The sequence below is a fragment of the Taudactylus pleione genome, unplaced genomic scaffold, assembly GCF_031769625.1.
Source record: "Taudactylus pleione unplaced genomic scaffold, aTauple2 ptg000848l, whole genome shotgun sequence".
Taxonomy (NCBI): Eukaryota; Metazoa; Chordata; class Amphibia; order Anura; family Myobatrachidae; genus Taudactylus; species Taudactylus pleione.
This window is the reverse complement of record NW_028285250.1, coordinates 2,308,752-2,330,382: the sequence shown is the minus strand read 5'-3', so window position 1 is coordinate 2,330,382 and position 21,631 is coordinate 2,308,752. Positions and strand designations below refer to the sequence as shown.

General features: G+C 40.5%; 1 protein-coding gene across 3 annotated transcripts in view; it reads left to right on the top strand.

Moving 5' to 3' along the window:
* The window catches only part of ARHGEF12 (Rho guanine nucleotide exchange factor 12), a 247,100-nt gene that overhangs the window by 139,615 nt on the left and 85,854 nt on the right, over positions 1-21,631 (top strand). For all 3 annotated transcript variants that reach the window (XM_088458720.1, XM_088458721.1, XM_088458719.1), the window contains one exon: positions 7,373-7,487. In XM_088458720.1, coding sequence (XP_088314846.1) covers positions 7,373-7,487 — 115 coding nt within the window. The remainder of the gene's footprint in view (positions 1-7,372; positions 7,488-21,631) is intronic.

Here is a 21,631-nt window from a genome sequence, read left to right as displayed (position 1 = left end):
CACAGGCTGTGTTTGAAAAATTAGAGATAGGAGCTGATTGGCTGATACATTATCTCTGTTCACTTTATCTCCATCCAAGGCTTGGTACATAGATCGCCTAGTTTGTTATATGTTGTTCTTGCACTGCTGTAAGTTTATCATATGTGATATGACCATTCATATATTGTGGTTCGTTTAAACTATGGAACCCATACAGTGATTGGATGCTATCCCATTTCACTGTTTCATTTGGAGGCTTTTTGTTGTTATGAATAGAAAAACCGGGAGACCTAAGACCCATGACCAAATTATTCATTAGTACCATGGGCATAACTATCATAGGTGTAAGGGGTGCAGCTGCTATGGGGTCCCGAGCTGAGGGTGGGGCCCATCTTCCTTGTCAGAGTTACATGTGTGTTATACATTTGTCACCATTGGGTTGGTACATAGGGGCCTTTACAAACATTTGCTATGGGGCCTTTAAATACCTAGTTGCGCCCCTGATTACTACCTTATTGCAGCTCCTGTTAAAGGTTTCAAGCAACGCGGCAAACTATTTTGAGTTTTTCGGTTCCCCAGAATGGTAACGCTCACTATGATCACCCAGCTCTGAAAAAATGTCTCGTTGGTGGAAACATGTGTTGGTCGATGCATTTGTTAAGAAGTAAAGTCCCAATTCAGTAATTCAGTACCAAACAGTGACAAGTAAACTGTACACATTCCAGATAACACAAATATACTGACCTCTGGTGACGACAGGCTGACTTAATATCCTGAATAATCTGTGTTGCTTTTCCTCTGCTTTGAGCAATTTCTAGAAACATCTGATAGTGCTGAGAAACGGGATGTAGTCAGGATCCCGCCGGTCACAATACCGACAGCGGTGTCCCGACGGTCACAATCCCAACAGATTCTGACCGTTCGTATTAATGTTAGGTTTAGGATTAGGCACTAGGGGGAGGGTTAGGGTTAGGCTGCGGGAGGGGATGTAGGGGTTAGGCTGCAGGAGGGGAGGTTAGGATTGGGGTTAGAATACTTACAAAATCTGTCGGGATGCCATTGTCTGTATTTTGACCATCTGCATTGTGACTGTCTGCATCTCGTACCCAAACCCTGACAAACATCTGCTACACTGATAATCATGTGAAGCAAGGTATAACAAACAAACAATTACAAGGAAAGCAGTGTCTCTAAATATAACAAATAAACATGATAAGGACTAGTGAAAGGGGTGTGATTATATTTTGTCGACACTCACAAGGCTCAATTCATTTAGGTAGTCACACCCACGAGTAAGTGTGGCTATACAGTTTATGTTCAGTATTCTGCGCTGTGTGTGTGTTTTAAAATTGGTGAGAGCAGCTCAGTATATAGATTATATAAAAAACAAAGTGTACGAGCGCTAATAAAATAAAATGTAAGAGAAAATATAAAACATGCAGATAAAATAATAGAATAAAACAATGTTTACAGCCCTTTTGGGCAAAGTTGGGAGCTTGGTGGTTAATTGATGTTAACTCCGTTAAACAGTGGTTGCACGCTATAGTCCAGGAGGTGTGGGCTGGTTGCTAATACTAGCCCTATTAAACCCTACCTCTAAGGACTTGCACCACCGTAGATCACCGTCAAAACACCAGCTGGGGATTAGGTTGTTACGTCACCCGCCAGTGATGTTCAGCGTCCGAGCAGTGTATAGGCAACACGATTGACTTGGTGCAGGATTCTGCTCCGATTATCGCCAACGCGTTTCATGCCACTGCGGGCAATTTTTCAAGGATGTGGTGAGTTTTCAAAGATTGTCCTTATATAGGGAAACTTTATTGAAATCTTCTTAAAAACGGAAGTGCATAACCATATAGGATATCACCAAAAGGTGGCAGAAAAGTGATCTTTTCTTATAATACTTTCTCTTATGTATAAAAAAATAAATAAAAATGTATAAATAGGTAAATGAAAAGTTGTGTATAGAATAATAGAATTTTAGGCAGATTAAAAATCCTTTTAGTAAAAAAAATTTTAAGAATAATTTTAAGACAATTTAAAAATTATAAAAAAAAGATTTAAGCTCTATATCTATGTTGAGTCCATACAGTTCCAAGGTCTGTAGTTGATTAATTTGGTTTTGTTTTCTTTAGTTTCTTGACCAGATCTTCACCTCTCCAGTGTGGTGTGATCTTCTGGATTCCAAGGAATTTATGTCTTTGGGATTACTATTATGAAATTTAAAAAAATGTGCAGAAAGACTGTGGGTAGTCAGGCCTTTTTATATATTAATTAAGAAGATTGTAGGTGCGCTCTAATTAGCCCTTTAATGATGAATGCTAGACGATAAGTCACAATTTGATATCCACACATGTACTACTACCATTGTGAAAAGAAATCAGTGTGTTAATAGACTAATGGGTATAGTCCAATAGATGAATCGTGAACTGGTAGATGTCTATAAATAAGCTGTGCACAGAAATAGCTCATTCATGAATGTGAGAGTATGTGACCAGGATTGTAGGAGCATGTGAGCTCAGTTAATGCAAAGTCTTAAGTATTGACTGCGACGTCCCGCTAGACAATACAATGTCCTGGGTAGTCCATGACTAAAACTGTCGGTGCCCGGGGTGCGGAATTCTCTAGGTAGGTGATGCGGGATCCGGAGGTGGCAGGGACAGGGGTCTCGCAGCTACAACAGTCCGGTGCGCGCGCACGCCAGCGACGCCCGTCTGACTGATCGGACGGGCACCGCTGGTGCAACGCAAACGGGCTATGCGAGCCTGGGGAGGAGGCTTGCGGTTGTGGCTTGTGAGCCAGACGCCGCACTCCTCCTCCGATCAGAGACTTACTCTACCGGCACCTCAACGGAAAACCGTTCTTACCCTGGCCGGGAGATGTTGATTGTAGTTCTCTCTTCTGCGGCTGTGACTTCTGGGTCTCGTGATGCTGCGGCGGCCGGTGTGGATGGGTGCTGCGAATAGGTATGATCACGCAGTGTGATTGATCCTGGTCACTACTTCACTGACAAGTGGTGATAAAGCACAATAAGTCTTTGGTGATATTATACAAATGCTCGGATATTCTAGATTTGATTTTTCTTTTGGTTTGGCCTACATATTAAATCCCACAGGGGCATTTAGTGAAATAAATGGCCCCTTCAGTTTTACATGTGATCTTATCTTTTATTTTAAATTTCTTCTTTTTTCTTGTTGAATGAAAGTCTGGAGTAGGTTTTGTTGATGTTATCGTTGAGTAAGTGTGGCTATATGCCAGACTTGTGGATTTCAGTTTGTAGCCCCATAGGACTGTGTACAAAAATCCATGAGCCCGTGGCAAGATTGGGCCGTGAGAGGGGTGAGTTCCGCTGCTTCTACGCCGTTGCAGCTGTTACTTGCTCCCTTAATACTAACTGAATTGACCCTACAATGTCTACATGAGTCTGTCAACATGGTTGTAATGTTGACATGTTCATATTGTAAGCAATGCCCTTTCTAGCAAGGTCCCCCAATTGAAAAGTCAGTAGTACTTTGTAAAAAGCCAGTAATTTATTAAGGGTTTTTCATATGTCATTAATTGTCACACCTGTGTCTCAAAGGCGACCATCAACATAAACTTGCTATGCGTTTCACCGGACCGCTGACCACTTCAGACAGTTTATGCCTATTTTTAAATAATAATAATATGCAATGTGTAAGATGGCTGCTAGAATGATTGAAACCAATATAAAGAAATACATTTATTTTCACTTTTAGTACTTGTATGTCAAATTATTGCTGTTATTCTTTATTTTTGATGGTGCCACAAGGGTTTCGCAGCTCCTTACAAATTAGCGAAACAAGAAAACCGTGACTTGCAGTACAAAACAAATCAGGACAAGTACATGGTTTATACACATTGCTGCGTCCGTGATCGTAACACTGAAATAAGCAGCACGGCGGCAGCAACCAAAGTTTAGATGCCGTTGCAGGGAGTATAAGATAGTGTAGGTAAGGGAAAGGAGAAGCATTTGAGGGAAGAGGGCCCTGCTCGTGTGAGCATACAGTCTAAAGGGGAAGGGCAGACACCCAGGGGTGACACAGGTGGTGTAGACAGTGAGGAAGGAGCAATGGTTTAGGATGAGAGCTGGATGGCTCTGATGAAGAAGTGAGTTTTGAGAGCCATTTTGAAGTTTAGTAGAGGGGTCGGAGATTGTGATAGAGAGAGGGAGAGATTTCCAGAGGTAGGGTGCAGCACAGGAAAAATCTTGGAGGTGGGAGGAAGTAATCCGTTGGAGGTGTGCATTTGAGGAGCGAAGTGGGTGGGTGGGAGTGTGAAGGGAGGTAAAGTCAGAGATGTAAATGAGAGAGGATTGGGTAAGAGCTTTGTAAGTGAGTGTGAGAAGCTTGAATTGGGTTCTGAAAGGGGATGGGGAGGCAGATGCACGTTTGGAGAGGAGGATGAGCCGTACAGCAGCACTGAGGACTGATTGGAGTGGAGAGAGGTTGGAGTGAGGGGGGACAGATAGGAGAAGGTAATGGTAGTCCAACCTCGAGATGACTAGTAAATGGATGAGGGTCTTAGTTGCCGCCAGGGTGAGAAAGTTCTTCTCCTAGAAATAGCTCTGAGGTGGAAACGGCAGGACTGTGAGAGGTACTGAATGTGTAGTTTGAAGAAGAGGGTGGAGTCAAAGATAACTCCAAGTCAGTGCACTTTGGGGCTAGAGGAGATGTTTGTGCTGCCAATAGATAATAACATTGTGGGAAGTGAGGTTATGCAGGAGGGTGGGAAGATGATCAGCTCAGTCTTAGACATGTTCATTTTAAGAAAGCGCTAGGAAATCAGCAGAAAGATAATATAAGAGGCCTAAAGAGCAGATGAGCTCACTTAGAGAGTACGTATAGAGGGAGAATAAGAGTGGTTCCAGAACTGAACCTTGGGGGACACCTTTTGTTAGTGGAAGTGGAGTCATGAGAGGAGACCGAGAAAGAGTGGTCAGTGAGGTAGGAGGACAGCCAGGAGAGGGCAGTATCCCGCAGATCGTGGGAGTGAAGGATTTGCAGGAGGAGATGGTGGTCCACAGTGCCAAAAGCAGCAGAGAGGTCGAGAAGAATAAGTAGAGATTAGTGGCTCTTGGATTTGGTAGTAAGAAGATCATTGCTGAGTTTAGTGAGGGCAGTTTTAGTAGAGTGGGGAGGATGGAAGCCAGTCTGAAATGGGTCGATCAGGGAGTGGGAGGAAAGAAACTCAGTAAGACGGATATAAACAATACGTTCAAAGAGTTTGGAGGCAAATGGGAGGATAGAGATGGGGCTCTCATTGTAATAATATTGAGAGCTGCCAGGTATGTGTAGGTCTCTTGTAAACATTACAGATAAAACTAATCCAGCAGGATACATTTATTTGTGTAGACTAGCAAACTGAAAATAGTCAAAAACTTATAAAAAAAAAAATAAAAAATCCTATATAAAAATTTAGAATTGTATATACAACGCTAGCAGTATACAAAGGCTTCCAGTGGCGAAAATTGCATAACAATTCATAATAGCATATAAAACGCCGTAATAATTATTGAAATTCATTCTTGGCAACATATAAAACATCCTTCTAAAATACCAAATGCAGATAAATATAGACCACTTTACAAATTCATTAATATCAAATCATCCAATAAAATACAATAGAATTAAGTAAAATGTTATTTATTTTACATTATTTATTTCTATTACTATCACATGTGGTGTTAATTATTTCACTTGTAGTTCTTTGAGGAGACCTGGAAAACATGCACTGTTAGCGTTCCCTGAGGAGTGGAGTGGTGGAAACACTGCCCTAGATTCCGTACACAGCCAGCTTAGATCTAATATCATATAACAATGATTTGTTTTGTTGTTCAACAGCAAATTCAGTTGTAAAGTGTATTGAGCTTGCTAAGGTTAATTTGATGGGCTTTACCATAAGCTACAACCTTATGTCTGTAATTGACTCTAGCATCTGTTGTGTGATGCGCCTCCTGCCATGGGAAATAGTTCGATATAGAGCAGGCAGAGTTTGGAATACAATTTGGGTACATCTGGAATACAGTCAGAGCATCTTATATGTGGTTATTGATGTTGGATAAATTAGGTTGCTCTATTCTGCAGACTTAGGTATATTGCACTTTGCAAGTTTGGACTCTGCCATGTAACATGAATGTCATCAGGAGACGGCATGCTTTCGGTTTCCTGCATGTTCCACCTGAGAGAAATGGGACTGCTGCACCTTTTATGGTGTGTGTGGATCCGTGCTTATACAAGAAAATAAACACCCCCCACCCCCGCCACACACACACACAAAATATATGTGGAATCAGTATGTAATACCCCGCTAACCTTACTCCCCCCCCCCCCCCCCATACCCGCTCCTAACCCTCCCTTAGCGGTGCCTAAGACTTACCCCCCGCCCCCTTTCCCGCAACATAACCCTAAGTCTCACGGGGGGTGCCTAACCCTAACCTCCCCCTGGGGGTGCCTTACACTAACCCCCCCTAGCCTAACCCTAACCCTCCCTGCATAGGTCTAATGACAGGTGTCGGGATTTCGACACCTGTCATTAGACAGTCGGGGAGCCGGCGGACGGCAATTGACCGTCGTTTTCCTGACTGCATCCCTTAAATGCAGTGGTGGGTAGGATAGGTTATTCACTTACATCTGAATGTTTTACCATTATCAGTGGACTAAAGTTTTAGAAATCTTTAAGCCTTTTTTTGATTGAGGTATAAGCAGAGTATTAGATTTTTATTTATTTTTTTGCTTCTTCCGTATTATATTCTTTTCCAGTTCCAGCAACAAGATACCCGCTTATCTGTTTTATGTTCTGGTTCACTTAGCCTGAAACTACATGTCTGGAGATCAGAAGGGAAGTAATGGCTTCTCCTTGGTTGTTGCAAAGTGTAATTGGCACCTTTTTTGACTTTGGAACAGGGAAACAACTACCTTGGTATATCAGAAAATACATGATTTCTTCTCCTTTGCGACAGACAATAAATTTTGGTTTTTCAGTGATCACATTGTACAAAAAAAATAGATAAAAAAAAAACCTTATTGATTTTCTCATCAAAATGCTCTAGGAACGTTTTCTCCACTGGCCTCTAATTGAGATATTTGAGCTTGAACTTTCTTGAACCCTCTCTGTAACAGAAAACCATTTTATAAAATAATTTGCAGCCGCCGTACCTTCCTGAAATGTAAATCAATGCCGCTCAGAGTTGTACTTTTTAGCCACTCACTTGCAGCTGTTTATATGTGTTTTACTAGTAACTTGCGCTGCTCTTTTACGGGCAGATCTGATTGGTCCCCTCACCTTCCCAGGAGTGACTGTGTGCATTGTAATGTTGGCTGTACATTTATGCTTTTTCCTTTTTTTTTTTTTTTTTTTAATAACCTCCTTACAGTAACATCATACAGTATGTCATCTTGACTTATATGAAACATCTGGGTGTGAAAGTTAAAGAACCACGTATTCTGGAACATAGACGCGGACGCATTGGATTCCTACCCAAAATTAAGGTACAAACCAATCTAAAAAAAAAAAAAACTGTGTTGGCTGGAAAATAAACTATAGGGCTTTTCCATGTATACTGGTTATAACGTCTTAAGATGTCTTAAACACGTCTACTTTTGACACCAAGGGAGCCTCTGCTAGTATTCTACTGTATAGCGGTGTAGTGCGACTTTCAGTTGTCTTTAATAGTTTACTTAAAACCTGATTCACTACGGATTGCTACTGCGATCACGCATGCAGGTCTGCTACGAAAATATGCTAATGAATGCAATCGCAAAGCCGTCGCACAGCCAGCACAGAGACGCCCACTACCGCTATCTCACATCCGTAAGAACTGCGTATACATCGGGAACATCGAGTAACATCGCCCCCTCACGCACAATTACAGCAGCTCTGACCTTACTCAGAAATTGTTAACATCGTCGTACGCAGTGAGTACTCAAGCTGCGTATGCCGTCGCAGTGGCTAATTTATGCACGCCCAAGTAACGCTATTCAAACGAACAGACACGCCTGTGTTTCTCCGACCACTCCCCCCAAACGCTGACCTCCCGTAACTCACTCTGTAATTGCTTTGTATCTGCGTATGTGATCGCAGTGCTAACGCACGCGCGGTGCATACGCAGGCGCCATCGGCCAATCTGCGTGCGCTGTTGCAGTTGCGATCCGTGATGAATCGGGCCCTCACTGCTGAGACGGGAGCATAAAGTCACAGGGAAATACCCAATCTAAGTGGCACTTTTAGCTGTAACTGTCTCCCAGGAAAATCGACTAACAATAATGTGGTTACTGATACTATTGCAAGCCATGCTTTTCCACTTCTAAGTTCAGAAATTGTTACTTAGTTAAGTGTATATCAATTTACCTACAGAGATCTCAACAATGCCTGTAACAACAAAACATCTCTGAAAAACGTCTCATGCGTATTGATCTGTGGGCGAAGCCTGGTCTAGGTGGACCTTTAATGGTGGCATATTCCAAATTGTTGTGTTTACTTTTATTTTGTTAGAGTGTGGGATGTGGAGGAGGCTTTTATATATTTGGATAAAGTATTATAACATGTCAATCGATCGCCTAAAGATATAGATGTCTGCGCACTGAGATGGAGTAGCCAAGCCTAGGTGGATTAACCACTGTTACGTGGATTGTTTCACTACCATCTCTGCAGACTATAGATCTATCCACTGTTGAACATTAATAATTGCATTATAATTTGGCACCAGTGAAGGTCCACTTGTATGTTACACACCATTTCCCTGGAGGATGTTACAATACTGGCCACACTGACTTACTATGGAGCCGGGCACATTGGCCTTTGTATTATATCACTGTTTATACTTAATTTTTAATACCATAGGTGACAGGTTACGTACCCAATACTAGTAAAAGCGATTCATGTTATTTGACACATAGGGCGGTATCCAATTAGCTGCGATAAAGATACTTTTTCACCGGCGGAAACTTTTCAGACCCATCGCACGAACTTGTTGCTTATTGCATGTATGCGAGCTCCCGTTTATCGTGCAGTTCAATGACAACACCGGCGATAGCACATTTGCACGATAATTCTTGTAGGGATGACAGGTGAAAATGGGGAAATCAGCCTGTACCCCAAAAAATTGTACACTTATGTTGGGTAACTGTATAGAAGTCTTTTATTGGCCATAATCAAAGGGTTTTGAGTTATTACATAGTGTCAGAAGGCTGCCATATGCATTTTTCTAGGGGTACATAAAATGGGGGTAAGTATATATTTTAGGGCAGTTTAAATTTTTTTTAAAAATACACCTGTTGCAGTGCAATGTTTAAAATGCCTGCCCCTTCCATACAGCCCCCCAAAATACCTAACCCACTACTGTGAATCCATTTTCCTGCATTTTTTACTTTTTCACCCCAAAAATTACATTATTGTTCCAAATCATCTAATAAAAAAATATTTTTGACTAATTAGTCGTTAAGGGGGGTGTCCCAGGGGTTCTGCACCAAGTCCCGGCATTTTAGACCAACTTTTCACCTACTCGGTGACGGTGAAAACTCATTTGCGATAATTGCTTTGGCAGACTTCGGACCTATGGTAATTGGATAAACACTGTAACCATTTTTGGAGAAAAGTTTTCACAAGTGAAACCGGTTATTCTGGCTAATTGGATTCTCCCCATAATGTGCTCAGATTATTTCCTTATAACACACCTGAGCTCAATCTATCACATAATATATACAACTATAGCAATACAAAAATGTAGCAGCACACCCAGAAAAGCAGGGTCCATACTGAATATATAGGACAAGTACATAGTATGGATCTGTCTTTTTCAATATATTTAGCTAGTATCTGGCTATTCCAGCTTTTATCCTCTTCCTGTGAAGTATTGCATTTAGTCCAGTTATTCTACAGAGCATGCAGGAAATACGTTAACATAGCCGGAAATGGGAATCTATCTAGAAATGTCTAAACCAGAGTTTCCCAAACTCCGCCATTACAGTCCAGATTTTAAGGATATCGATACTTGAGTCCAGATGGGTAAATCAAATTGACTGAGGTACTAATTAAGTCACCTGTGGTCAAGCATAGATATCCTTAAGTCATGCACTGTAATGACGGAGTTTGGGTAAAGGAGCATACACACGGAGCGATATATCGTTACAATACGAACGATAAGGATATCGTTCAGCGATATATCGTTCATATGTATGCAACCAACGACCAATAATGCGCGCTTCCGCTGGACGATAACGATATCGCCCATGCAGACAGGCCAATCTGGACGCTATCGTTCTATTTCCTGTAGGGAGCCACGATCGTTAGTCGTTGGTAATATCGTTGGTGTGTGGATGAACAATATCGTTCATCCAGCACAGCTGGAATTTCAAGGGAGATCGTTGAGCGATATCGTTCGCTGAACAGATCGTCCTGTGTGTACCCAGTATAACTGTAAAACGGGTCGTATGTGGGATTTAAAAAAAAAAAACCTACATTAGAGGACAATTTAGCAGGGAATGATAGAAAACGAAAAATGAAACATCTAGGTGGATAATTTACAATTTTTATGGCTGCCTCTGATTAAAGGCACCTAGTAAGTGGGGCTGGCAGAGGGGCTCAGATAAATCGATATTAAAGCAGGCCAGCTTAGTGGATAATTTATGTTTTTTGAATTCTACCTGTGTTTAAAGAGACCAATTGAGTTGGGGCTGTCAGAGAGTCTGATGATAAATTGCTGGTAATACAGCTTGGTAGAGATAATTTAGTTTTTTTGAAAGCTGACTATAATTAGAAGCCAGAGTGTCTGATTAATTGCGTGATTGGTAGCTTTTTACCGCTTTCTAAGCTGCCTGATGTGTTTAAAAGAAAGGAGACCATTCCCCTGCATTGACCTTCAAAACACAGACTTATCAGGACTCACTCAGGAGGACCTGATAGTCGCCTGCTCTTTGCAGGCACACTTCAGAGCAGGACATCTGGTGGGAGGAGCGCCCGTCCCGGCTGACACTGTACTAGACTCCAAGCAGTGACGAGCACCAACAGACTCCTCAAGGTGAGCGCTGCTAGCCCACTGCAGTCTACAGGGAATAGCTACTGGCGTCTGCAGAATGACGGGTCATTAGCATTTCGTGTCACTTGCTCTGCGCACTCTGCACTGGCCTTAGGTTACCAATTCACCCTCACTAACATTTTTCAGGTGGTTCCGGAATGTCGTCCATGATGACATAATTTTTTTTTTAAGACCTTCAGGTAGACCTTTCCAGTGCGTTCCATCTGAAAAATAGCCCTGAATGCCAGTGTTGGTATCATTATTACACCCGCCGCATCCTGTCCTCGGATCAATCATAATTATATTGTTGATATTATTGGTGACCATAGATTGTATTTTATAGATTATTTTTGGCTGCATCCTCACCTGTGATCAGTAATAAGTATTATAATAACAACATTAGGTGCATTTTGTGCTATGATTAATAATATCTGAATCCTCCCCTGTGAAAAGCAATAATCGCAGTAATACTAGCCGCATCTCCAGTTATCAGTAATAATCATAATATTGACTACATCTCCTAATCTTTCAAATATATTTTAGATGTTACATTGCTGGATTGACTCCACAGTTTTACTGTGTTTTTAGGACAGTTCTGCTTTCTAGGGAAATCATTTGCAGGATGTACCGCAAGGGATGGCAATCGGTGGTTACGATGGTTTGCCACCAATGGTTGATGGTTTGCCACCAATGGTTGATTTTTTGCCACCAATGGTTGATTTTTTGCCACCAATGGTTGATGGTTTGCCACCAATGGTTGATGGTTTGCCACCAATGGTTGATGGTTTGCCACCAATGGTTGATGGTTTGCCACCAATGGTTGATGGTTTGCCACCAATGGTTGATGGTTTGCCACCAATGGTTGATGGTTTTGCTATCAATGGTGAAGATCTGATGGTTCTCTGCCGTTGATGGCTGTTAGGCAGCATTGTGGGGGGTTTTTTCCCTCAGCTCCGGGGCACAAAGCTTAGCCTTTCCTCTGGTGGCCGACTAAGCCTCACCCTTACCTGATTGGCCTCCCACAAGCCGTTCCTCACAGCAGGGTTGTCAATCAGTGGGTGCAAGCCATCAATGGTTTCATACCATCAATGGTAACCACCGATGTTTGACCCACCAATGGCCATTTCGATGTATTCTCTTTCTCACTGCATTTATTCATGTGCAAAGGAAAGCCTTTCGCATTGATCAGGATGTAGGAGGGGAATCTGATGGACATGGGGGGCAGTAGTCTGATGGGATTGTAGGGAGAGTGTTAATGACGTGGGGCGATCTGATGGGCATATGCGGGGCCTAATGGGATAGAGATTGTCCGTAGAGCTCATGTTCGGTGCCAATATTGCACAGGGGCAGTTATACTCTAGAAAAATGAAATGCACAGACTGAGCCTGTACTATTCTTCAGTATGCAAATAAGATCTCATTGACATTTCATTTACGAATCAAAATCCTGTTAATCTAGTTCAACTAAAGTTAACTGTTCTTGGCCATTACTGCCCATGACATGGTCTGACTGACATTCTTCTTGATATATATATCACCTGTACTGATACAAATTCATGCATAGAGCGTGTGAATAAACATATTTTGCATCTAACATTTGAAGATAATGCCGGTTTTGTTGATGGGTGATGATGATTAGTGGAAACTACAAGTAAAATGTTATATGCTGGCTATGTATATCTCTCGTTTGCTCCTTGTTCATCACGTTGTACACAGAATACAGTGAATAATTTATGTTGTCTTAGTTGCTGTATGACTGGTGCATTCTACCTGGAATAATGACAACACGGTGTTCTATATCCCAGCTCAGTCTCGCTTGTTACACAGAGTAACAATTTGCCAAGTGTTATAATGCAAAGGTCAGGCTTCATGTTCTGTATATTGGGACATGTCCATTGCATTGGCTCACAGCTCAGGCTGGCTCATGGCTACTATAGATTTGTGCAGTATTAAAGGTCTGCACCGTTCTGATAGACAGTAAAACCCACACAGTTTATTTTTATTGCATTGGCATTGTGTTTACATATGTTTTATTTCCTATACACCCATTCTGTGACTGTTAATGTGCAGCAGTAGTATATTGTGTAAAGTGAAATTATTGGGAATTTAATTCTTCCCATTTTTGTGTGGCGATTAACACATTTGGTTGTAAAATATTCGTCTGCACACAGGACCTCAATTATTTGCACTTACTGATATGATTACTATGCAAGTGTCAGCAACTCTGGTCCATCATCCAAGCTTCCTATACTATAGAAACAATCATTCCATAGCTGGAATTCTGTGTTTCTGGGTCTAGTTGTGAAGAGTTTGATGTAATGTACTCATTATCCCCCCCCCCCCCATATTTTATTTTCCCTATCACCCTTTTTTTGTTCTTCAAGTTGTGGTTGTCTTTAAAATAATGTAAAAATAATAGGCTTAAAAAAAACAACGTAATTTTGCTATACAAATATTAATATAAGCAATCAAACCTTCATTATGTTTTAAGGTAGAACCACGCTGCATTTCCTTTCTTGACGGTACAGTTATTTATTTAGATGCATAATAAATGTAAACTTAGCAAATCACTACAATTGGTATGTATCAAAAAAGTGAACACATATTTCAACTCAAAACATTTGTCTGGTACTTTTCCTTGGACACCCGCTGCCTCCTATTTTATGTTTAATTATCTCTGTAAATTAGTGTTTGTGTTACAGCGAGTAGACAGACATTTACATTTTGAATACTCCTAATTTTAAAGAGAAATCTTTTCTTTTAATTTGCCATTAACCCTTTCACTTCCACTCCCTTTGTGCAATTCCCCTGCAGCCCAGGCAGATAAATTATGGCCGTTTTAACTCTCATGATCAATAAACTTTTTATGCATTTTTATTACCCATTATATCCCAAGAACATTTAAAAGCAAATATAATTCTATAGTAAATGTAAAAGAATTGAAAGCTATATATCATTTCCGAATCCAGTGTTGAAAATCGCACTGCTAGGTTCCAAGAGTCTTTCAGAATTTATGTTCCCCTATTAATTAAACTTGCCTTGGCATTATCAGGGATAAAGATGGAACACACCTTACTTATGGTGTGCTGGTCACCCCCTGCCTGCCAGCAGAACATCTAAAGCCATTAACGTTACCGCTCTGATTGCAGATGGCTCGAACTGATGCAAAATGCAATTTCATCCCAGATAATTCTATTTCTGCAGTTGTATGCTATAAATTGTAAATTGGCTTTAAGTATGCTAAACCTTGCTCTCAAGGTGATTGTGACCTTAAATATTTCTGACGGCCTATAGGATATATCCCAAATAACTTCCTGACCAATCCATAAGTAACCAGCTATAGGGCCCATACAGCACAAATGAAAATAATCCTTTCGTTAAGGGTTTACCTAGTGCATCAGACTCAATTCAATTTATGGGTATAGTTCTGTTACAAAGTGTAGCATTATATTTAATTCTTATGGAGATGTTACAGTTACTATGGGGGAGATGTTCTAAGCCTCTACATTCCTGTGGAGGCCACTGTAGTGTGTTTTATTCCTGAGGAGGCCAATGTAGTGTGTTTTATTCCTGTGGAGGCCAATGTAGTGTGTTTTATTCCTGTGGAGGCCAATGTAGTGTGTTTTATTCCTGTGGAGGCCAATGTAGTGTGTTTTATTCCTGTGGAGGCCAATGTAGTGTGTTTTATTCCTGTGGAGGCCAATGTAGTGTGTTTTATTCCTGTGGAGGCCAATGTAGTGTGTTTTATTCCTGTGGAGGCCAATGTAGTGTGTTTTATTCCTGTGGAGGCCAATGTAGTGTGTTTTATTCCTGTGGAGGCCAATGTAGTGTGTTTTATTCCTGTGGAGGCCAATGTAGTGTGTTTTATTCCTGTGGAGGCCAATGTAGTGTGTTTTATTCCTGTGGAGGCCAATGTAGTGTGTTTTATTCCTGTGGAGGCCAATGTAGTGTGTTTTATTCCTGTGGAGGCCAATGTAGTGTGTTTTATTCCTGTGGAGGCCAATGTAGTGTGTTTTATTCCTGTGGAGGCCAATGTAGTGTGTTTTATTCCTGTGGAGGCCAATGTAGTGTGTTTTATTCCCGTGGAGGCCAATGTAGTGTGTTCTATTCCCGTGGAGGCCAATGTAGTGTGTTTTATTCCCGTGGAGGCCAATATGTGTGTATATTTTTATGTGGGAGTCCATGTTTGTTTATTGTCATTGGTCTCGCACACCGCATAGCCGGATAGTGTGCCTTTGCAATTTTAAAATCTTGTGTAGTGTGCCTTGAGTTGAAAAGGTTGAAAATCAATGCTGTAAAGTGACAATCAGCAGCTGATTGGTTGGTACTTTATCTCTCTCCAAGGCTTAGTACATCTACCCCTATGTCCCATTAAGCATGTCTGTACTGTCATAACAAATTAAACCAATGGCAGAAGTATCTAACTGAAGCTATCTTGCGTCCGTAAAGGTTCTGAATATAATCAAGCACCTCTTAAAAAGTATCCTAATAAAATGAGGTACAATATATATAATATTATTTATTTTTTTTTGCCTCTACTTGTTATGTTCCTGTCCTTACAAATGGCCAATTTGTCTTCCTTGAAAAAGGTGACAATAGTCTGTTGTTGTTATAAAAATAAAAAATAAACTGCATAATATTGGTGTGCCTCCTTCAAAGTGATCCTGGGGCACGAACCCAAATACAGTGTTTTATTTAGTTACATTTTTAAGGTAAAGTGAAACTTACTGTCCTTGAAGCTATTTAGAGCTTTATGATTGTACAGTATGCATTTTAAACTCTTCTTTAATGCAGATGAAAGACTTCCAGCATGTGTGGTTCAAGTAAGAGTCTGTTTATGGGTTCCCTGCAGTGGCTAGAGGAGAGTGAGCAAGCCTCTCTCCATGAGTGCTAGTGCTGGTCTCTCCCAGCAGGCTCATTAACAACTGTAACCAAAAGGCTTAAATATAAAGGGTGCAACAGACTGCTGTGTCTTTCACTACCTGAGGAATGAGGCAGGGCACAAAGACAGACATCTGGTGAGACCAACCTGCCTCCAGCTATTGTCTGTGGGTTGGAAATTTAGGTTCCACACAAATAGAGGCTATTTGTTAGTAAAAGCTGGACAGGCCACAATTTATTTTGATATTTACTTTCTTGCCTAATAAAAGCTGCTGCTAGTTGCCTGAGATTACTGGTCTCTGATGTTGTTTACTGCCTGCTCTTTTGCAAAGTGCCTCTAACTAATGCTGGGTACACACTAGCTCAATGGCCGACCTGCCAACCTATCTGCATATACACTTACCAATCGTCCGTCTGATGTGTCAGGCCTGACATCACAACTGGGAGGGCTCTTAAATTTGCCTGCCCAGTTGAGCTGTCACTCACTCTAAGGGGTAAATTTACTAAGATGGGAGTTCTATTTAAGAAGTGATGTTGCCCATAGCAACCAATCAGATTCTACTTCCCTGATTTATCTAGCACCTTCTAGAAGATAATACCTGGAATCTGATTGGTTGCTCTGGGCAACATCACTTCTTAACAGAGCTCCTATCTTAGTATATTTACCCCTAAGTCTCTGCAGCATGTATACGGGCAATTGGCAGGTCGGCCGTACCAGAGGATACACCAATATATCTGCGACATTGGTAACGGACACATTGGGGGTACACATCTGCCAATGTGTTCACCCAGTGTGTACCCTGCTTAATCCAGGAAATTACATTTGCTACCTGTTTCCATGACACCTTTGGAAGGGCAAATACTGTGCAGAAGCAAGCCAGCCCCCTAGTGCACAAACTGGTACTCCGATCAAAATTTTTTCATGCTTTAGCTACAGAAGACATTTCTCAATATTACTTTTTAAAGTTATGCATCGACCTAGGAATTATCCCTCTGTAGAGTGGTCAGGAGAACTCTATGATCCTATCTATCTCTGCTCTAGAACACTGTTTTCTGCAATTTGATGCAGGTCCTAACCCCAAACTCTGTGGAGTGACACGGTTGATCAGGTTCCTGGACAACTGAGTAAAAAGACTTGATACATTTTTATTAGTGGCTTGCAATAGTCCAGAACATGTTCATCTGCCAGTTGCAGGCAAAGGAAGTGGTGGGAAAAGATGGTAAACTCAAAGGTTATTCCATTAATATTTATTTGGTATCCATTGCAGTCTTCTTGATAGTCAAAGATCAAACAGAATATATTTGTGTATGTATCTTTACAACTATTGTTATTTGTTATTGTTTAGGTTTTTTTTATACTTTACAGAAAAAAAAACCCAATAGACCATTTTAGTGCTTCACAGTCTGTTCCTAAACAGTTGTGACCATAATCCAAATAAGTCTTTCAGTAGTGTGCTTACCATGCGAGTACTTTCAGATCTTAGAGCATATGGTAACCAGTCCGAATATGTGTTATATGGGGAAAAGAAAGCTCACAACTGTGTCATACAGTATGGATATATGAGAGTGAAGAACTAGATATATAAAAAGTCTTCCCTAAGCTGTACATCCTCTCTGGGTACATCGAGTATGTGATATAAAGGGGAAAAAAAAAATCACAATATAGTAAATATATATATGGGTTGAGAAACAAATGTCTAACTTTGTTTGTGTGTAATTGTGTATGTGGGAAAAAAAACATAAGAAACATCAACCACATTTGACTCCAAAAGAGAGAGCAGCAATTATGTCATTGAAAGAGAATAGGAGAGATAATTATTAAACCTGCTGATAATAGGGGAAGGGGGTGGGGATTGTAATCATGAACCTTGATTACAGCTAAGAGGTATATAGATAATTGGATGGGCCTACTTATGAGTCCACTAAAAGCAATAACACAAAAAATATCTAGTGAAAAATTGCTGATATTAAAAAAAAAAAAAAAAAAATAGTATTTGCAGTCCAGGTTTGTGGACTACAAATACTGGGCTTGATTCAGAAATGTACGTTAACTCGATGGATAGCGCACATCTCCGATGGCAAGTGGTCTGTGCTTACGTAGGACCTGTTCTGCGCATGTGGAAGAGAGGTCCTGCGATACCGCATGGAATTCCCCCAAGCCTCTGCCTCATAGACGGCCTGCGTTCCCGTAAACTGGGGCACATCGCCCCCGTTTTCTGGGGGTGCTGAGGCCAGGGTCTGCGTCCATGAATACAGAATTCCTGGCATCGTAAGCCGCCAAGACACAGTCAGGCTGCTGTAAATTTACTCTACCGCAGCCTGGCCAAAGGGTCAACCATCACAACGTTCCAATGCTGATCCTAGGTTGTAGCTCTGGGATAGCAGATAGATGCAGCAAGGAGGCGTCTGTTTCCTAAAGACACCACCTGCTGCATTTGCATTTGAGATGGACAGAATTTCACAGCCGCTTGTGCGGGGCTCTGCAATTCCATCCATCTGTGAATCAGGCGCACTGTCTGCAATGCTGAAGACAGTCATTCGGGTTGCGGACACTTTTCTCTTTAATCACATAGACTGTGAAACGCTTATAGGGTATATTGTGTATTTTCTTCACTGTATTTCATTGGAGGGTGTTTCCTCCTTTCTTTCTGGTTTGGCTTCATCACATTGTGTACCCTGTATTGCTATTATTAAACATTGTTACATTTTTACTTTATAAATACTACATAAGATCAAAACTGGTGCTTGCCCTGGATGACTGTTGTGCTGTATAAGCATATACCCAGGGTTGCATAAAATTTAATTTTTTTTTTAGAAAATCAAAAAATGATTTATTTGATTTAAATAGTTTTTTTTTTTTTTTATAAAAAAAAAACAAATTTCAATAAACTTAACCATTTAAAACATTTACTTAAAAAACAATTAAAATAAAATATCCTATTTAAATAAAAAAAAATCTGATTTAAATCTGTTTTTGATTTTTTTTTTTTTTTAAATGCAATTTTATGCAACCCTGCATATACCTATGCATAACTCTTTGAATGCTTCTGTTTTGATCATTTACAATAATAATGTCTGCTTTGGCCCCTAACCCATCTTTAATACATGCTAAAAAATTTATTAAAGAAATGGCACAACAGGTTTACAAGCTGCAAAATATGTAGTCTTAGGGCAGGGCTGTATAATCTCTTGCATTTTCTGAGGCTTGGTAATATTGCAGGTCTACATAGCAGTCTGATGCATTCCCAGCATGTATAATCATATCGATAATTTCAAGGACAAATAAAACTGAAATGTAAAATATATATTTAGTATTTTTGCAGAGTAAAGTAAAACACGGTTACTAATTCAACGATGTTGCAGATCTAAAAATATGCCTAGCTTTCACACGTCGCCATGGATGACATGCTACAGACCTACCTGAACAAAAGCTGTCGCTACAATGTAAGACAGAATCCCACTACAAAGCTGTTTAATGGACACAAAGACTAGAACAGGTTGTCCTCCTAATATATTCAGTTACATATTTACACACAAAGTCTGATCCGTCAGGATATACGTATCTTCGACTTGACATTATCTGTCACAGTGCCTTATAATTATCGTTACCATTTTATTTCATATGGCGCCACTAAATGTCCGTAGAACTGTATATAAGGAGAATTGTAATAGAATAAACAGAAAATACAATCTAAAAAGGCTACAACAGACTACATGTGCATAAATCAAATTGTGTGTTAATGAAAACAACTAAAGACGTGGCCAGGGAAGGGCGTACATAAAGGATCATAGTCGCTGACTGAGTGGATGTGCGCTGGAGACAGGGATAGTGCAGGGTGAGAACCAAGAGAAGGGTAGGGCTTACAGCTCCTAATATCAAGCACAATTATACTTTTATATGTGTCATTTCACTTTGGGGGTGAGTTAAATATGATGTAGGGTCGGTGGATTCGATGTGTCGCCGGAATAGGGCAGGGGTTCCCATACACGGTACTTAAGTCTCCTGTGCTTAAGCATGTATATCCTTAAAACCTGGACTGTTAGGGTGCCTTGAGGACCATGTTTTCCCGTACATTTTACATTGCACTGCCATAGCAGGTCAGAGATAATGATGATATGCTCCCGTATGTACGGGTTATGTTCTCACTGCACATCGACTGACCATTGTACCAGAACATCCAGTCTTACGTTACGTTTAATTACCATAAACTCATTAATTGCAACATTTTTCTATTATATTGCTATCTTACATGTTTTTTGTGTTGATGCATTTTAGGCAAAGATAAAACCAGATTGCATTGTAACAGATTACTGTCAGATACTGTACGGAATAACAAAGGGGATTATACAACATGTGACACGCGTCACGCCACACATCATGTATAAAGGCAAAATGCCACTTTCATTACACAAACAAGAATCAATAAAGAATGCAACCATTTGTGTTTTTAAAGTATATTTTTAGCAAAATGAAGGATACACCATTTTTAGATATAGGTTACGGATAAAAAGATAAAAGCAGTAAAAAACCCTAATACTTAGCACTGGTTGCCACTGTAATATATTCCGCAGTGCTTGATACTAGATTACGCTCAGATACAGCAACACTGATCGAAGATTCTAAAGTCACTTTAAAAGATTCCGTTCAACATAGCAGCCGATACAGTTTCATCAGTTATTAGAAAGAAAGAAAGAATATCCATTGTCTGCATGGGAAAATGTGTTTAATAGGGTTAAAGCTAGGTACACACCGGTGCGACGGCGTGATGTGATTATACATTGCGCACGCCGAGCACACTGCACGATCCGGTTTACACTGGCGTCACATGCTGCCTGTAACAGCATGGTGGCGTTCATTGCATTGTCCCAACTGTCGGGCAAAACAGCAGATTGGACGAAGCGATGAACGACGGATCGGGCGTACACACTATATGAAATTTACGATACATCGTTCCAATCCACGTAAGAACGATATTTCGTACGATGCACTGTATAGTGTGTTGTGTGCTGCATTTTAAACGATGTGTAATCTTGTGTCAAACTCACAGAAAACTCCACCATCTATTTTGACTTGGGGAAAAACCAGTAATAATTCCTAAAAAAAAAAAAGAGTTCAAGGAGACAGTTGACCTTCCACCTCCACCTCCCCTCCCCCTCTGTTGTAAACCTAAAACGCACTGCATTTTGCCAATCTGGGTCCTGCTGCAACAAATGCAGAAATGTACTTTTTATTTTGCTTTACCCAGAGTACGTTTCTCTAAATCAAAGAAAACCTATTTACCATTTCTATTATAATCTAAATGGGCATAGATACAGGCTGCAGGAGATCACTCACCGTGTAACAGGTTGGTTAGCTAGAGAAGGAAAATTAGAAATTTCCAACATATATTTAGAATCTCATTAACATGCATCTCATATCAGCTTCACAGTAAATGGCTTTAAGTAAACGTATGCAGCATTGCTGCGTGGTGCACACACATCTGTGATTTAATATTTATTCCACTTAATCTGACTCCTCTTTAGAAAAAAATAAATAAAAAATACAAAGAACTCCTCTAACTCTCATGGGGTCTGCTGGAACCTTCCACATAATAGCTTATGATGCGATTTGCTATATACGTATATACATGAGCCATAACATTTTAATTCTCTTTGTAATACATATGTTTCCCCAGAAGTCTCACAGTTTTGTAAAATCAGTTGTCCTGCAATTTACAGCAGAACTCAAGATATACATAGC